We start from the raw sequence: 17,878 nt of genomic DNA on the forward strand, positions 1-17,878 counted from the left end.
AGGCACTGGTAGGTTTTGGTGTCTGGTCAGGGCCCAGTCTCCACTTCCAAGGTGGCACCTTTAATGCAACATCCTGCTAGAGAAGACGAACAATGTTCCTCACATGGTAGGAGAGAGAGAGACCATTCTCACAAGCCATTTTTATAGAGGCAATCCATTTATAAGGGCAGAACCCTCATAGCCTAAACATCTCCCCTACTTCCCAATACCATTGCATTAGGGATTAAGTTTCCAACACATGAATTTGAGGCGATACATTCAAACCATAGCATAGGGTAAATGGAGCACATGGGCTGTCTGGGTACTTTAGGTGGAAGGTGAGGTTGTAAAAGCTCTGTCTTCAGCTGCAGAAAGCAAGCCAGACCCAGTGATTCTCAACCCTAACTCTGCATTAGAATCTGTTGTATTTAAAAATTGAGACTCTGTCTCACCCACAGTTACCACCTCCCTCATTCTCCTATTCAAGAGCTATTGAGTCCAAATGGAGAGGGGGGGGATCTTTTGTATCTGAGCATTTATTCTTTTATTTAGTCTTTTTAGAAGCTGTTCAAGGATTCTGGCATTCTCATGCACACTGGTCAGTGGATAAGCCGATGGGAACCACTTTTTTTTTTCCCTAAAGTGTTATTGAGCATTGTTGATAACGATGCATATTTGTAAGATCTTTGCAAGTCAAAGGGTATCTAGATTTTCTGGTATATTTCTAATCACTGTCTACATCAGAAGTTTCCTTGAATCCAAACTCTGGGACCCTGCAAGGCCTAAAGTTACGCAAGTGCATATACACACCCAGCACAATCAGGATTTCTCTGATCACCTTGAGTTTTCTTTTTCCTTAGAGATCTTTCAGTCCTGGCAGTTCAAGTAAATGTTTCCCCATCCACAGTGCTCAGGGGCCATGAATTCTTGCATTGGATGAGTAGCTGGTGGTACCATCCTAATCTCCTTGTCCTAGGGAGAAAGACCTTTTCTTATCAAAAGCCTCTTTTTGAAAGTGAGGAAAGGGAAAGCTGTCAGATATTTAAATTCCCTTTCTTCCTGAGTTTTGTTTTTGGGTGTTTTGTTTTTGTTTTTTACTTCTCAAAATACATTATACTTGATTTTCATGCCCCTTTACTTGTTCCTCTCCATCACCACCACCACCCCTCCCCATCCTATCTGTGCACTTGACTTAAATAGTTCAAGGAATTTTTGTGGTTATTCTATCTTCTTCCCCCACCCTTTATTTGTTTGTGTGTTTATTATTTATTAATTGTTAGCTCCTGCAAATAAGTGAGAATGTGGTATTTCTCTTTCTGTGCCTGACTTGTTTCACTTAATATAATTTTCTCTAAGTCCATCCATGTTGTTGCAAATGGTAGTATTTCGTTCTTTTTTATAGCAGAGTAGTATTCCATTGTGTAGATGTACCACAGTTTCTTTATCCACTCATCAGATGATGGACATTTGGGCTGGTTCTAGCTCTTGGCTATTGTATATAGTGCTGCAATAAACATTGGAGTACAGGTATCCCTTCGGCATGATGATTTCCATTCCTCTGGGTATATTCCCAGCAGTGGAATTGCTGGGTCATATGGTAGATCTATCTGTAATTGTTTGAGGAAACTCCATATCACTTTCTATAAAGGCTGCACCATTCTCAGTCTCTTGGATGTTAGCCATCCTAACTGGAGTGAGATGGTATCTTAGTGTAGTTTTGACTTGCATATATTACAAAGCTATAATAACCAAAACAGCATGGTACTGGCATAAAAATAGACACACAGACCAATGGAATAGAATAGAGAACCCAGAAGTCAATCCACACACTTACAGCCATCTGATCTTTGACAAAGGCAGCAAAGCTACATACTGGGGGAAAGACTGCCTTTTCAACAAGTGGTGCTGGGAAAACTGGATGCTCATATGTAGGAGAATGAAACTAAACCCTTATCTTTCACCGTATACCAAAGTCAACTCAATGGATTAAAGAATTAAATTTACATCCTGAAACAATCTCCTTAAAGAAAACATAGGGGAAACACTCCAGGAATTAAGAGTGGGTACAGAATTCATGAATTGTTTTGGGTTGTTTGTTTGTTTGTTTGTTTTGTGAACAGCTGCACCGCGCCCAGCCAGTAAGCGCACTGGGGCCATCCCTATATAGGATCTGAACCCACGGCAGGGGCGCCGCTGGGCTCCCAGCGCCGCACTCGCCCGAGTGCGCCACGGGTCAGCCCATTTTGGATTTTTTTTTTTAATTTATTTATTTCGTTTAGTTACATCACTCTCTATTTAGTCTGTTTACAACTACTATTTCCTTCTGTCTCCCAGCTATTTCATTTTTCAGAAGTTAAACCTCTGGGTGGAACTACTGATGATGAAAGGTTCTTTGATAAGGGAAAATGTCCCTAACACCAATGAGAACAAGAAGGGATCTGAGAGCAAAGGTCCGTAGGAGCTTTATGGGGCACATTGTTGTATGTTGTGTCTTGTTTTGCCCAGTTTTTACAACCTGCATGTGAATATTGCTGTACCTCATGATTCATTGGCTCTTACTGAGCAAGTGCCTTTTGATTTTGGAAAAGGAATATAGTGACTGCAGAAAAGTGGAGGAAAACTATTAAAATTAAAGAATGTTGTATTTTTCCTGTATAGCTAGCAGCTCCTTAGTTAAAACTTTATTTCTCATTCTCCCTGAGGGTGTTTACTCTACTTTAACATGAAATATTCAGCTTCCTTAATTTTATTTTGATGTTAACACAAACTGGTCTAACAACTTGATTGGCTTGGGGGAAGGAGGGGGTAAATGAGTGTTTATCTTGTTTGGAAACTCTCCGGGTAAAGGGATCGCAACCCTTGGCACGGTGTGGTCCACACCATGCTCAGCCAGTGAGCGCACCGGCCATCCCTATATAGGATCCGAACCCACAACCTCCAGCGCCACACTCTCCCGAGTGAGGCACAGGGCTGGCCCTGGAAAAAACTTTTAATCTGCTTGTATTAAACCTGCCATACAAAACATCAGGAGTTATTGAAGTACCCTTTAAATGTTTAAAGTAGAAGTCATCCATTTAATAATCTACATTTCCTCCTCACAAGGCAGGTGTCTTATAATAAAGGTGAATTCAGGAACTTAAGGTTTCCTCCACAGAGGGTAGGTAAAGGCATGCAGGGAAACTAATGAAAAGTAATTTTTTGCATGTAATTCACAATTCAAAAGGAGTAAGAAGCCAGAACTAACTTTCAAGTAGTGTTTCAGACTTAGCAACTTGGTAGAAATCTACCAAATAGAAACAGTTCTTTGGCAAGCTACACTTCTAAGCCATTTTTTAAATAGAATCCTATAACAAGATCATGTTCCTAGGTGTTTTCACTACTTTGTCCTCTCCTGAATGTTACATGGATGTGAGTGTAAGGTTGCCCAACTATGCTATACAGTAAGGTTACTTAATGTTTATCTTTATCTGCAGTGGAAAGCAAATAGCTGCTTATCTTAAGGTCATTGCTTTGCCCTCCACATCATTATCTTGCTTTTAAGGATTGCCTTCAGGCATTTTGGGTTCACTCACTTAATTGGTCCCAACATCATCTTTAGCCTCAAATTTCCCAGTCCTTTGGGGTTTGGTGCCTGTTCTCTCCTCAGCTCTGAGCCTTCAACCCTGCTGTCCTTGGAGCCCCTTCTTATTCCATTCCCTACTGATTGCCTCTTTGCTGGTTCCATCTCCTAGGAAATTACTCTGTAAATCAAAGCATGTCAGCTTTTTAAAAAACTGAGCCCTTCTTTTAAGAAAGAACTCCCTTGGTCCCTAAAGCTTCAGAGAGCCCCTCGAGTGAAGATATATGTCCCCTTGAGGATTGGTCATTGAAAAACAAGCTCAAGCCAGTAAAGTTGGTATTCAAATTTATCTATCCTCTTCCCCCCAGCCCTCGCAGTTCTTTTGTATTTTCACGTTCTCCATGCACATGAATTGACTCCTGCATAGGGACAAGGTAGGTGGCACCTATAATGTAGACTGTGTTTTTAGTTAAATTACTTGCTCAATGTTTCCAGCCTCTCCCAAAGAAAACTCCTTTTCTCCTCCTTGCCCTATGAAGTTTGACATAACTCCAGAAAGATCATCAAAAAGGTTTTTCAGAAATTTTGTTTTACAAGCCTAGGAAGTGTTTATGATGACAACTGAAGCTGCTTATTATAAATTTCCTGGATTCCCTGGTTTGGCTGGAATACTTGCTCCCCTAACCAAGGGATGGCAGCAGAGCACACACCATACTCTTCCTATGTACTGTCTTCGTCAACTTGTAGTTTATTGGGGAAAGTATCACAAAGGTTATGAACCAGCTTCCAGGTTTCGAGTAGACACTCCAACAGAAACATTGCAGGTTTTTGAGATATAACTGACTGACAACCTGAGAGTAATTATTTCCATAGTGAAGGACTGGATAGCCAGCTTTTCTGCTTATAAAGAAGACTCTTCTCTGTCTAGAGGACCTGTGGAATTGACCACTAGGAGAAAACCTCCAGGGAAGGGTCTCCTGTAAATGAGATCCCTTTGCAAAGCAGATACTGAGGAAATACATCATGTTGAACATTTATGGAATTAATTTTACTCTATGAAAATGTGTTTCCCAGGACCCGATTCCAAACACCTATAGTTCAAAAGCTAATATAGGGGGTTTCTTTTTGTTGTTGTTCCCCTCAGAGTGCTGCTTTCCTTATTTCTTACTAGTTACTTGGCACATGAGCCCATTTGCCTTCACATCATAGCCAGCTTTCTAATTGCTTTTTCTTGCCAGCTTTCACTGAACTCCAGATATATGAAATTCTAGTAAAGCTGGCATATTGGGCTACTGTGAAATTATGCAAGCCCAGTAATTAGGGGAAAGTTCAGGCAGTCTTCCCAATTTATCTTTCTTTGGTCCACCTGCTCTCCCATGACACTAATGATTATAACTCTTAAACTTGTCATAGCCTTTAAGGGCCTGATCTGTAAGGATCTCAGGAAGTAACTTTCTTACAGACTCATTAAGTATAAGGTAGAAACATTTTGTGGAAGGACACCACATTTCTTCACATGCTTTGATTCGTATCAGATCAGCCTTTACCTTCAAGATGTAGATCAACTCAATTTATACTGATAACTATTTTAATAAAGCCAGCCTTTAGATCCGGTCGGGGCAGATTTGGGGCTTTTTAATTTCCTATGTGTTGTTAATTCAATTCTGTTTATATTGCCACTTGTTCTCCTTATAAAATTGGTAAACTAGTTTTCTTAACATAAAATTAACAATTTATTGATAATTTAATGAAAACACAAATTTACTTTTCTTGGGAAAATATGCTTTGGCTTTTCTAGAATAAGCTGTGAGGCTAAGAGATCTTGAAGAGAATATCCTATTATATGTGTACTGTCATGTTTTTCCAATAGGTTTTTTTATAGCAGCTTTATTGATGTGTAATTTACATAACATAAAATTTACACCCTGTAAAGTGTATTATTATTCACTGATTTCTTAGAGTTGTGCAACTGTCATTACTAACTTTTTTTTAATACTAACTAATTTTAAAATGTTTCCATCAGCCCAGAAAGAAACCCCATACCCTTTAATAATCACTCCTTATTCTTCCTCCTCCCTGCCCCTGGCAACCAATAATCTTTCTATCTCTCTAGATTGCCTATTCTGGATATTTTGTATAAATGGTTCTATACAATATGTAGTCTCTTGTAACTTTTACTTGGTATAATGTAAATAAATGTATACACACTTCATTCTTTTTATTGCTGAATAATACTCCATTTTATAAATGTACCACATTTTGTTTATCCATTCTTTCAGTTGGACATATGGGTTGTTCTCCTTCGTGACTTATGAATAATGCCTCGGTGAACTTTCAAGCACAAGTTTTTGTGTGTTACATGCATTTTCATTTCTCATGTTATATACCTAAGAGTGGAATAGTTGGGTCATATGGTAGGTCTGTTTAAACTCTTAAGAAACTGCCAGACTGTTTTACAGAGTATCATACTACTTATATTCCCAGCAGCATTGAATAAGGGTTTCAGTTTCTCCACATCCACATCTTATATCTACTTTGAAGAAGTGTGTGTTCATGCCCTTTGCCCATTTTTTATTTGGGTTGTCTTTTTGTTGTTGAGTTGTAAGAGTTCTTTACATATTATAGGTATTCTTTATATAAATTTTGTCAGATATGATTTGCAAATATTTTCTGCCATTCTGTGGGTTCTTTGTTCATCTGTCAATGAACTTTTGAAACTTTTGAACTTTTGCAATATTGAAATGAGGTATTTCTTAACTGGTAGTAATGATAAGTATCTTGGGCAGGTGCAGGTAAAAATATGTTTCTGGTATCAGTCAGTATTGAGGTTAGAGAGTGGTTGGTGGCTGCTCAGAAGGGGACCTCCCATGTGGAAGGGCCTTGGTGGTATCCTCCACAGTTCAGTTTGGTCCTGCTTTTTATTTCTAGATACTTGAATTTGGTCACCCATAGTTGACCAGACTTTCAATGTGTTGCTCTTTTTATTCAAACTCAAACACTATTGATACATAAAGTACATGCCTTTTACAGAGTGAGTGAGTGTGTATGAGAGAGAGAGAAATTTGTGTGGTTTCCAAAGCTCTCCTTTCTCATTATCAAGGTACTTAGGGTGCTAAATTAGTGATGATAACTTTTTATGGTGAGCCTGGAATTTAAAGAAAAGATAGAAGAGAATGATGTTAGTTGGTATTTTGTCTACACTTTGGAAAGATTTGTTGCATCGTCCTGGCATGGTATTTCTCACTGAAGAGCCACGAGATTTTAAGCCTTGGCTGTGGATGGGCCTCACTGCCAAATTCCAGCCTGCTGGCATTCCCTTAGCATGGGTTCTCTCTTCATCTTTGGAGAGTAAGGTGTTTCCCAAGCATTTCTTCAAGTGCCTTCTTTATGTAGCTAATCTCACTCAACTATTCATTCAAATAATTGAGTACCACTACAGTAGACTCTTGAACAAGCCTCGGGTTAGGGACACTGACCCACAAACAATTGAAAATCCACGTGTATACGTATTTAACTACTAATAGCCTACTGTTAGGTAGACTATCTAATTGTTTGCTCAGGTAGGTTGTGCATTTGTTACATACCTAACCAAAAATTTTCTGATATATTTATTGAAAAATATCTACATATAGGTGGACCCGTGCAGTTCAAACCCATGTTGTTCAAGAGTTTGCTGTATATTCTAGGGCCGGCCTGTGGCTCACGTGGGAGAATGTGGTGCTGATGACACCAAGGCCCATGGGTTCGGATCCCTATGTAGGAATGGCCGGTTAGCTCACTTAGGAGAGCGTGGTGCTGACAACACCAAGTCAAGGGTTAAGATCCCCTTTCCGGTCATCTTTTTTTTTTTTTTTAATGAGTTTGCTGTATATTCTGGACACTTTCCATAGATTTGGGTATACTTTGGTGAACAATACCAGTATAGTCCCTACCTTCCTGGTCACTTTCAAAGTGACTTGTTTCTATTACTTGAGGGGGTTCTCACTCTAGCTCACTTTATAAAATAGACATGAATTTTAAACTTTCTACTTAAGTGGTGTTTGAACCTCTAATGAGTTATTCTTTCTTCCACAGCAATGGTACCAGCATGATATCATTGATCATTCCTCCCAAAGACCAGATTTCACGAGTGGCAAAAATGTTAGCGGATGAGTTTGGAACTGCATCTAACATCAAGTCACGAGTAAACCGCCTTTCAGTCCTGGGAGCCATTACATCTGTCCAACAAAGACTCAAACTTTATAACAAAGGTGATCTGGAGCTTGGTCATTTTCCTTTACTTTGTTTGTCTTGGTTATATTTTCCTCTTAAATCACACAGTGGTGTTTTGTTCACTAATGTTTCCTTCAGCCAACTGTCATCAGTGTCTCTTTGGCCTTGGTGTTTAACTTTTGTTCGTTTGTTTTGTCTTGTTTTTTATTTATTGAAATTTAAGTAGAATTTACTGTACTTAAAGGAATACCTACTGAAACATCTCAGAAGTTTTAAAACTAGGGAGAGAATTCTCCCTGAGAGTTTTAAGGATATTTCTGCTTTATGTAAATTATGATTTAAAGGGTCAGGGACAAGAGTCTGTGGGGAACATTTTCTATTAATTAAGGAAAATTAGCTGTGGATTAAAGTAGAGAAATTGTTTGTGTTCTTTGCAGTACCTCCAAATGGTCTGGTTGTTTATTGTGGAACAATTGTAACAGAAGAAGGAAAGGAAAAGAAAGTCAACATTGACTTTGAACCTTTCAAACCAATTAATACATCATTGTATTTGTGTGACAACAAATTCCATACAGAGGTAAGAAGTGTGAGCACAGAACATTTTCTTCACTCAAGAAAGAAACCCCATACCAGTTAGTAATCATTATTTATTCCCCACCCTAGTCAATCACTAATCTATTTTTCATCTCTAGATTTGCTTATGCTGGACATTTTATACATAAAATCATATAATTTGTGGCCTTTTGTGACTAGCTTCTTTCAATTGGTTTATGGTTTATCCATGTGGTAGCATGTATCAGTACTTCATCTCTTTTTATTACTAAATAATATTCCCTGGTATGGATATGCCACATTTTATATATTCATCAGTTGATGAACATTTGGTTTGTTTTCACTGTTTGGCCATTGTGAATAATGCTGCTATGGAATTCATGTACATATACTTAGGATTAGCAACATAGGAAGAAAAAGAAATTCATGTACAAATTTTTGTGTGTGACCATATGTTTTCATTTTTCATGGGTATATATCTTGGGGTAGAATTGCCAAGTCATATAGTAACCATGTTTAACCTGAGAAGTTGCCAGACAGTTTTCCAAACAATTGTAACATTTTACATTGCCAGCTATTTACAAAAAGTAAAAGAACATATATTTATTATGACTCTAGTCATTCAGCATGTTTGAGGAATGTCCTAAACTGGTTTTGGAGAACTAATTAGAGGCAAAGAAATAATTGACTATTTGATCTCCCATCTCTCCCTATGTACCAGTGATACTTGCTTATATTCCTTGCATCCTTAGTTTTCAGTTCACAAATTATAAAATTTTTAGTAGGACTATAAGAGTGTTTCTCTCTCTCTCTCTCTCCCTCTCCATGAAACTTTTGAGTGACAGAGCTGCCATAAGATGAACTTTAATGGTGGAAAGGAAACCTCATTAGAGTGACCTAAATCAGTCAACAGTAGAACAATCAAGAATTCACAGCTGGCTCCTAGTTCAGTCTCTTGCCTTTCATCGACCTAGGGAAAACCTCCACAGTGGAATTAGAACTGACATTTGTCGACACAGTTTACAATGGATGATTTTTGCTAACTTGACGGGAAGTCCAATTCCAGTTGGATCTTGGTCGACTGCGTAAACAATCCAGACTGTTTTTCTCTTAGTTACCACAGTCTCCTTCTGTAGGGTGGGGAGGCTCTTAGCCACGTCCCACTTATCTGTATCTGGTTTGATAAAAACAGATTTTAAATCTTGTTGATTTAAACAATACTTGGTACCCGTGCTATCTGGCTTTAGCTCACTTGTTAGCCTTAATTGGTTTTTCTAAACCTTAACTCCTCTTTGAAAGTAGTGTTTTGTCATGCTACCTTTGTGTATTTTGGCTTTAACTGATATGTCAATAACTAGAAATGAATGTAGTATACTTACAACACAGTTTATGTCCTGTTTAATCAGGGTAATTATGCATTCTTATAAGGATAAGTCTACTCCCTGTTAACAGACTTGCAGTTAATCAAGCTACCTAATAGAGATCATTATGATAAGGTTACATTTTTAACATGTGCATTATTTATGTCTTAATGCTAATTATTAAGTATGGTTTCATTAAAGATGGATTCTTGGTTGGTTAATCTGCTGTCTAGTAAATTATTGAAGGAACTATGTTCTTCCTTAGTTAAAATGGAATAAGTAATAATTTCTTAGTTCTCAAGAGATTGCCACCTGGCAGTTAGTGATCTCTCAGGCTCATAGTATTCAAACTCCATCATGAAAACTCATATGTGGGTCCCAGGACTATTTAAATAATTTGTCTTTTGGGAGGCAGAAATAATGGGGGTATAATGCTAACCCAAAAGGAGGGTTTTCCCCATAAAACTCAGAATCATTAGCTATAATACTTTAAAACTGAGTTTGAGTTTTATATCCAGATATTAATGATGCTGAAGACATGGGAGTTAAATGAAGCATTTTGAAACTAGATCTTTTTATAGACTGTTTCTGGGTTTTGTACTCCTGTGCTCCTACTCAAGTTGATTTACATGATATTCTCATTTGTCATGATGGATACTACCTATTAATGCTAGGATTATTAATGGTAACAGAAAGTCAATTTTTGGAAGTTAGAGCCTTAATTTGAATGTTATGCTCCATAGACTACCATCAGTTTAAATCAAATTAAAAACTAAGAAGAGGGGAGCTGGCCAGTTAGCTCAAGTTGGTTAGTGTTATAACACCAAGGTCAAGGGTTCGGATTCCCTAACTGGCCAGCTGTCAAAAAAAAGAAAAAGAAAAATAATTAGGAAGAAGTTGAGCCCTATGACTATATTGAGTTTTGAGGGGAAGGGGGTAGGTTGGGTTGTTTGTTAATTTTTTTATTGTAGTAAAATACACATAACATAAAACTTAACTATTTTTAAGTGTACCGTTTAGTGACATTTATAATATTGTGCAGCCATCACCATCGTCAATCTCCAAAGTTCTTTTCATCTCGTAAAACTGAAACTCTATACCCATTAAATACTAATTCTTCATTCCCCCTTTCCTCCAGCTGCCAGTAACCACTATTCTTTCCATCTCTATGATTTTGACTGCTTTAAATACCTCATATAAATGGAATCCTACAGTATTTCTTTTTGTGATTGGCTTATTTCACTTAGCATAAAATCCCTGGGGTTCATACATGTTGTAGCATATTGCAGAATTTCCTGTCTTTTTAAGGCTGAGTAATATTCCATTGGTATGTATATACCACAGTTTATTTGTCCATTCATCCATCAGTGGACACTTGGGTTACATCTAAGTTGTCTAGGTTTCTAAGATGAAAATATTGTGAATAATGCTGCTATAAAAAAATATAAATATCTAGGGCTGGCCCATGGCTCTCTCGGGAGAGTGTGGTGCGGATATCACCAAGGCCACGGGTTTGGATCCCATATAGGGATGGCCGGTTAGCTCATTGGGTGAGTGTGGTGCTGACAACACCAAGTCAAGGGTTAAGATCCCCTTACCCGTCATCTTTTAGAAAATATATTTATTTATATATATATATATATATAGGTTTTGGATTCACATGCCCAAGTCAGGTATGTTGAAGGGCTTTACATAGATATCACTGGTTATTTCTGCATTAGGTTCAAATTTGTCCATAAGAGTTACATATTTATAGCTGAAGTCTGTAAATTATTCCATAAAATGATTTTCCACAATACTCAAGATAAGATGATAAGTGGGGTGAAAGCTTTGTATATGTCCTTCTGGGTTTTGTCTTGACTGGCAAAACTTTGGGGTTTATTGTATGGTGCTTGTGTTTGCTTTTCAGGCTCTTACAGCACTACTTTCAGATGATAGCAAGTTTGGTTTCATTGTAATAGATGGCAGTGGTGCACTTTTTGGCACGCTCCAAGGAAACACAAGAGAAGTCCTGCACAAATTCACTGTGGATCTCCCAAAGAAACATGGTAATATAGGAGAATATGAACCCATGTACTTTGTGCATAGCAATCAGGAAACAAATAGTATGATTCGGGGAAAAGTAAGTCCAGATGATAGGGAGAGAAGCATCCTAGAATAATTCGTGCCTCATTGGTGCTTATGGCTCTTCTCTTGACATCAGAATTAGTAGTCACTCTCTGAAAATGAGTAGCAGTTAAGGGAATGGTGATTTTTCTCTTTGTCTTTTTCTTAGATAATGGCATGATTGATTATTTTATTACTTTTGAATTCACAAGGCTTCTTGTGCTTCTTAATAATTGCCTTTTTCTCTCACCACTTTTGCATCAAAGGTAGAGGAGGTCAGTCAGCCTTGCGCTTTGCCCGTTTAAGAATGGAAAAGCGACATAACTATGTTCGAAAAGTAGCAGAGACTGCAGTGCAGCTGTTTATTTCTGGAGACAAAGTGAATGTGGCTGGTCTCGTTTTAGCTGGATCAGCTGACTTTAAAACAGAACTAAGTCAATCTGATATGTTTGATCAGGTAAGTGAGAAGTCGGTGCTCCATTATATGAGTCTGTAGGTGGGAGTAGGCAAGTCCTCTGTATGAGCACTGGGACACACACTTCTTTTTTAATCTACATTGATAGATTCCCTGGGTTAAAAACCCAGCTCTGAGTTATACAGGTATTTATTGGGAAACATTCCCCCATACTTTTCTGGGCCCTTTCTCTTTGAAATCAGCTATTTTTGGGTGGAATCCTAGGTTCTGTGGAGGTCTCTGGTTTAGTGGGTTGCCATAATTGGCTTTAAGATGAAGTTTGATTTCAGAGAAACTAGAAGCTGTTTTTTACTATCTTTTTCTGATTTATTCCTGGAGGTAAGTAAAGCAGTGAAACTTAGCAATATGACAAAGCTGATTAAGCCTAAAGCATTTAATCCAGGAGTATCTTTTGGTTTGTGACATGGGCTCAGCTGTGACACATTCCCAAGGTATTCTTCTGGAGGAGGTAGCATTATGGTAGAAGGTTCACCAGAGAAACTGTCTTGTACTCTCTCACATTATTTGGCCGAAGCCAAATGCTTCCCACTTTTCTTCACAAGAAATTTATTCTTTGCGTGTAATGAGTTACGCTATAGTAGGTTTAATAGAATGTGTGATATGATTGGCTGAGAAAATTTATCCTGGCAGCCTTGCTCACTGTGAGAGCAGCTGTTGAACAAATTGGGCTCCTTCACCATATTTAGACTTCAGTGATCATAATGCTGAACTTCACATACCATTAAGAGATAGCAGGTCTTGGTAAAGATGTTTTGAGGTACTAATGATTTTTTTTTTTAATTGTATCAGAGGTTGCAATCAAAAGTTTTAAAATTAGTTGATATATCCTATGGGGGTGAAAACGGATTCAACCAAGCTATTGAGTTATCTACTGAAGTACTCTCCAACGTGAAATTCATTCAAGAGAAGAAATTAATAGGTATCAATGAAATACAACTACTTTATTCTGTGAAATGTGTTTTTGTGTGTGCGTGTGTATGTGTGTATGTATACATGATTGTATGTATGAAACAAGATACTAAAAAGATAAAAGAGAGGAAGATTTAACAATTTTATTAAAATCTTCTGCCTCAATGGAATCATTATCTTTAATCTTTTTTAGTCATTAGGTCTAATAAGTATGTTTGTATCTACATGGGACACTTAATACATGTCCTGTTGACCTATTCCTAATCACAGGACGTTACTTCGATGAAATCAGCCAGGACACGGGCAAGTACTGTTTTGGTGTTGAAGATACACTAAAGGCTTTGGAAATGGGAGCTGTAGAGATTCTAATAGTCTATGAAAATCTGGATATAATGAGATACGTTCTTCATTGCCAAGGCACAGAAGGTATGAGAATTAGAAAATAAGGTTGCTGTTTGTTATTGACCTGTGTATTCAGGAAGCCTGGGGTGGAGATTTAGGAGGAATGGCTAATTTCAGGTGCAATCAGAAGGCAGATCTGCCCCTTGTTCCCTGCTCTTTTGGTCTGTAGCACATACTTACATATATTTTTCTGCTTGAACTGTTTAATGTCTGCTTAAGATTGTTAAATTTGTTGAGAATCAGGACTATATCTTGAATGTCTTTGATGTTTTCTTATGGTAAACATTGTGCCTGGTAGACACATAAGTTAGTATGCTGACTAACTTGCTTATAGAAAGAAGGTTGATAGAATGAGTCATGAGAGCCAGGTTAACACATTTTTTCCTCCTAATACTACAGAGGAGAAAATTCTATATCTAACTCCAGAACAAGAGAAGGATAAATCTCATTTCACAGACAAAGAGGTATGTGATTGTTTTCTTGGCTTGGTGATACATGCAAGGAAGCATACATCCATGTGTTAGAGCACTGGCAACATAGCGACAACCTTAGGAAACCAAACCTCATACTTGTTGAGAGAAGGCAGTGAGATGTGGTTAGCTTCTATCTGCCACATACCTCTCTGATTCCAAGGAAGGAGGCTAAGTCATGGTTACTGTGGCCTCTTATTTTTCTGAAGTAGTTAAACAATCAGGAAAATATTCTCATTACCCTTGAAATAACAGAAAGGAAGATTCAATTTGAATAGTCTCTCCTGCACTGTGAAACCTGTGGTGCTTTCTTCACTTTATCAGCTTTTCCACTGCAGTGGCTTCTCTAGGTTTTGTCTAAATGCATTACTGTAGTTTGAAGTGCCACCTTCCATCTTATATGAGATAGCTCTACGCGGTAGCTTCCTAAAATTCTGAGTTGGAGGACTTTTTTTTTTTTTTTACAGAGCCTCTCCCAAAAGCATTTCTGGTATGTCTCTTCTGGGCTGTTGAATGAGTGCTATCTAGAAGCACTACAGCAGCCTGACTTCTAGAGTCAACAGCAGGAATCATAAGTTGAAAAACCACTGAGTATGTGCTGACAGTTCATTACTGAGGCTAAAGCCTGAGGAGAAATGTTTGACATAATCAGAATTTCTCTACTGTTTCAATGATGTTACCAGAAACCAGATTTCAGTTAAAGAGTTTTACTCACAGATACACATACATATATATATATATATATATATATATACACGCACACAGTGGGAGAATGAGAGTGATGGTGGTGGGAGGTGAGAGGGGCTAAGCCTTTGATATTTCCTAATCCCAGTGCTTTTGTATCTTCTGGTTATCTCTATAGACAGGACAGGAACATGAGCTGATTGAGAGCATGCCCCTGTTGGAATGGTTTGCTAATAACTACAAAAAATTTGGAGCTACATTGGAAATTGTCACAGATAAGTCACAGGAAGGATCCCAGTTTGTGAAAGGATTTGGTGGTATTGGAGGTGAGTAGTAAATCAGCAAACTGAACTTCAAACCAGGGTTTCAGGCCAAGGCCTTTCCTGGCTACCCCAAAATAAGTTACTTCAGGTGAGGTGTGCTTATTATCTACTGAGGCAGGTGGTTGGGGCAGCAGGTAGCCGCAGTTTCCTTTGTACCAATTTTTACAGTTACCTCTTTGCTCTCTATAATTCTGCAAGAGAATTGGGCTTCCCTTGTTAGAGTGATGCCTCTCCATTCCGTGAACACAAGTAATTTGCCCTTTGGTTTGTTTCCCCAGGTATCTTGCGGTACCGAGTAGATTTCCAGGGAATGGAATACCAAGGAGGAGACGATGAATTTTTTGATCTTGATGACTACTAGGTAGTCGACATGGGTCTGGCAAAATGTGCCTCACCCTCCAGCATCCAACCCAAGGAGCATACCCGTGGTGGAATCCAAACAGATCCCTGCCTTACAATTGGAATGTTTCCAGAACTTAATCCATGAGCATTGGATATCGAAAAGAAAACCGAAACAAAACCAGACCCAGCCCTACACTTTGGTTTGTCATGGTATCAGCGCAGCAGCCTACAACTAAGTTCCTAAATGCCACTTTGGACTTATTTAAAAAAGAATCCCAGTTTTTACTTTTACTCGATGGTGAAATTGGTTGCTCTTGTATTTTATGGGGAAAAAATGATTTTTTTAACCTTCATACATAGAAGCAAAAGTACTTTAACTGCTGTAAACCTTCAAAACTTAATAGAAGTGAGATCATACTGGTTTGTTTCTTATTTTGATTGGAGAAAAATTAAATTGCTGCATTTTGCAGTGACCCATTTACATGGCATTTTCAGCGTAGACTGCATAAGAAATATATGTGGTGAAATGTTGGAGCCATTTCTCTCTCGGTCTCTGTTTAATGTTGAAAGGGTGAGCTAATAGGAGGCAATTTCAACTTCACTCCCTCACACAACCCCTCCCCCTCCAGACTGTCAGTTTCAAGGATGCAAACTGCATTTCAAAGTCAAACTGACTCATGAAGCAGTTGGGCCAGTGCACTGTTCACTTCCATCTGTTTGACAGACGCATTTGTGCCCAGCATTTGGGAGCCCTTTATATCAATTGCTTCGACAAGGGTCCCCATAGTCAGCCTACTAGAAACCAGTTTAGAGTGGATATGATGGGGCTTCTGTGCTATTGCTGGGATTGGGAGAAATAAAACATGCAATTTAAGTGGACACAAATTTAAAGATTATTTTATTTTATTTTGCTTGGGTCTATCTTTGGTAAAAGGGAGGTGGTTGTGTTTTCCTTGTGTTGGATGGCATGAGATTATGTGAATGTTTTGATTTTAAAAAATGAACTGCAAGGTTTTTCACAGGAACGATGGACAAGACATGTATGACTGTGCATGTAATTATAAACCCCTGACCTCCTGGTGGGGTTGGAGCATCTGTTTCAAATGTGGGACTTACAAGCACCTCTCATGTGAGAAATTATGGGAGGAGGGTGGGAAGGGCAGGGGCGGGAAGGGATGGGACACAGCTTCTGGCACTGTGGACTTAACCATGTTAGATCAAAAAGTTGGCCTAAAACCTGAAGCTTATGCTTCATGGCTGGACTGTAAGTTGGACTTGAACCCAGCTGACATGCAAGGTCATGGCGTGCCTGAGGGGTGACAGTGAACAAAGTGTATAGGATGTGCCCAGTGGTAGCAATGGAAAAAAGTATACCAAATGGACTTTGAAGGACCAAAGGTTTTAAAAGTCAATTGGTATCACCCTCACACTGACTAAGGTAGTGGGGTGCATTTGGTTTTCAAATTGGGTACTTTTAACACTTTAGTGCCTGACTGCTGTTCTTCACTGACTTGACTCAGTCACTTGTAGCTTTATTGGTCTGAACCAGCTCCTTGTTCCCCGGTTCCAGACCTGCCTATCGTTCCAATAATCCTGTTTCACTTGAATGAAGGGAGTATGTCTTAAATGTAAAGCTTCTGGTTCCACACTGTACTCTGAGGTCCAAATGACTGTCTATGAATAACCTGATGTCTCAACCCCCAGTAAGAAGAGTCGATTCTTTGGTGTTCACCAACGTGGGAGGCGTCACCAGAACAGGATTTCTGCTTTGGGCTCTGCTCTTTGTTTGCAGAACACCCAAGAATGAGCAAACGTGCTCTCTTCACAGCAGTACCTTAGGGTTTTGCCATTGTAAATGGGTCTGATGTGATATGACAAGACCAGAGAAATTGGATGTAAATTTACATTTTTGAAAATGCTTGTTGTTTCACATGATACATTTAGGGTATGCAGCTCCTTTTGTAGTTTTTATTTTTACTATTTAAGTTTGGAAATGATGCCAAATTTTTGTATTTCTTTAATCAATGTGTTCTCTTGGGTGATATATATTGAATTATATATTGATGTGTGTATCAATATATACTGATATGTATTACACTTACACATACAAACACATAAATAAGAGGGGGTGAAAACCGTAGCCTTTGCATTCTCTATAGCCTCTTCAGAGAGATCCTAAGCAGCAAAATCTTGGTGTTGTGATGTACAGAAATGGAGAAGAGTATTAAACCATATTTAAGAATATACTTTGTGTGCTTGAGATTTTTTAGGAGTGTTCCTAGAAAGGTCTGAACTATGGAAACTGTGAGTGAGCTATCTGAGGCATACGTCAGATTAGTCATGGCTAATAACTTTTCAGCCTTCGATTTGAGTTTTCACTGAATTTGCCTGTAGAAGGGTATATGCAAACGATGTCTGATGTCATGATCCCAAAGTTATTCTAGAGGAAGGAGGTTCAAATTGCTGGAGCCAAACTAATTCGTATCTTCCCCAATTTAACATGC

At 38.4% G+C, this 17,878-nt stretch overlaps 1 protein-coding gene across 2 annotated transcripts in view; it reads left to right on the forward strand.

The window, feature by feature from the left end:
* ETF1 (eukaryotic translation termination factor 1) overlaps positions 1-17,618 on the forward strand; it is a 31,186-nt gene extending 13,568 nt beyond the window's left edge. For both annotated transcript variants that reach the window (XM_008572787.1, XM_008572786.1), the window contains exons 3-11: positions 7,613-7,788; positions 8,188-8,327; positions 11,573-11,711; positions 12,036-12,226; positions 13,034-13,163; positions 13,424-13,579; positions 13,955-14,019; positions 14,888-15,035; positions 15,311-17,618. In XM_008572787.1, coding sequence (XP_008571009.1) covers positions 7,626-7,788; positions 8,188-8,327; positions 11,573-11,711; positions 12,036-12,226; positions 13,034-13,163; positions 13,424-13,579; positions 13,955-14,019; positions 14,888-15,035; positions 15,311-15,393 — 1,215 coding nt within the window. In that variant the 5' untranslated portion in view covers positions 7,613-7,625 and the 3' untranslated portion in view covers positions 15,394-17,618. The remainder of the gene's footprint in view (positions 1-7,612; positions 7,789-8,187; positions 8,328-11,572; positions 11,712-12,035; positions 12,227-13,033; positions 13,164-13,423; positions 13,580-13,954; positions 14,020-14,887; positions 15,036-15,310) is intronic.
* The last annotated feature ends 260 nt before the right edge of the window (positions 17,619-17,878 follow it).

Source organism: Galeopterus variegatus, unplaced genomic scaffold (assembly GCF_000696425.1).
Source record: "Galeopterus variegatus unplaced genomic scaffold, G_variegatus-3.0.2 Scaffold836, whole genome shotgun sequence".
NCBI classification, from domain to species: Eukaryota; Metazoa; Chordata; class Mammalia; order Dermoptera; family Cynocephalidae; genus Galeopterus; species Galeopterus variegatus.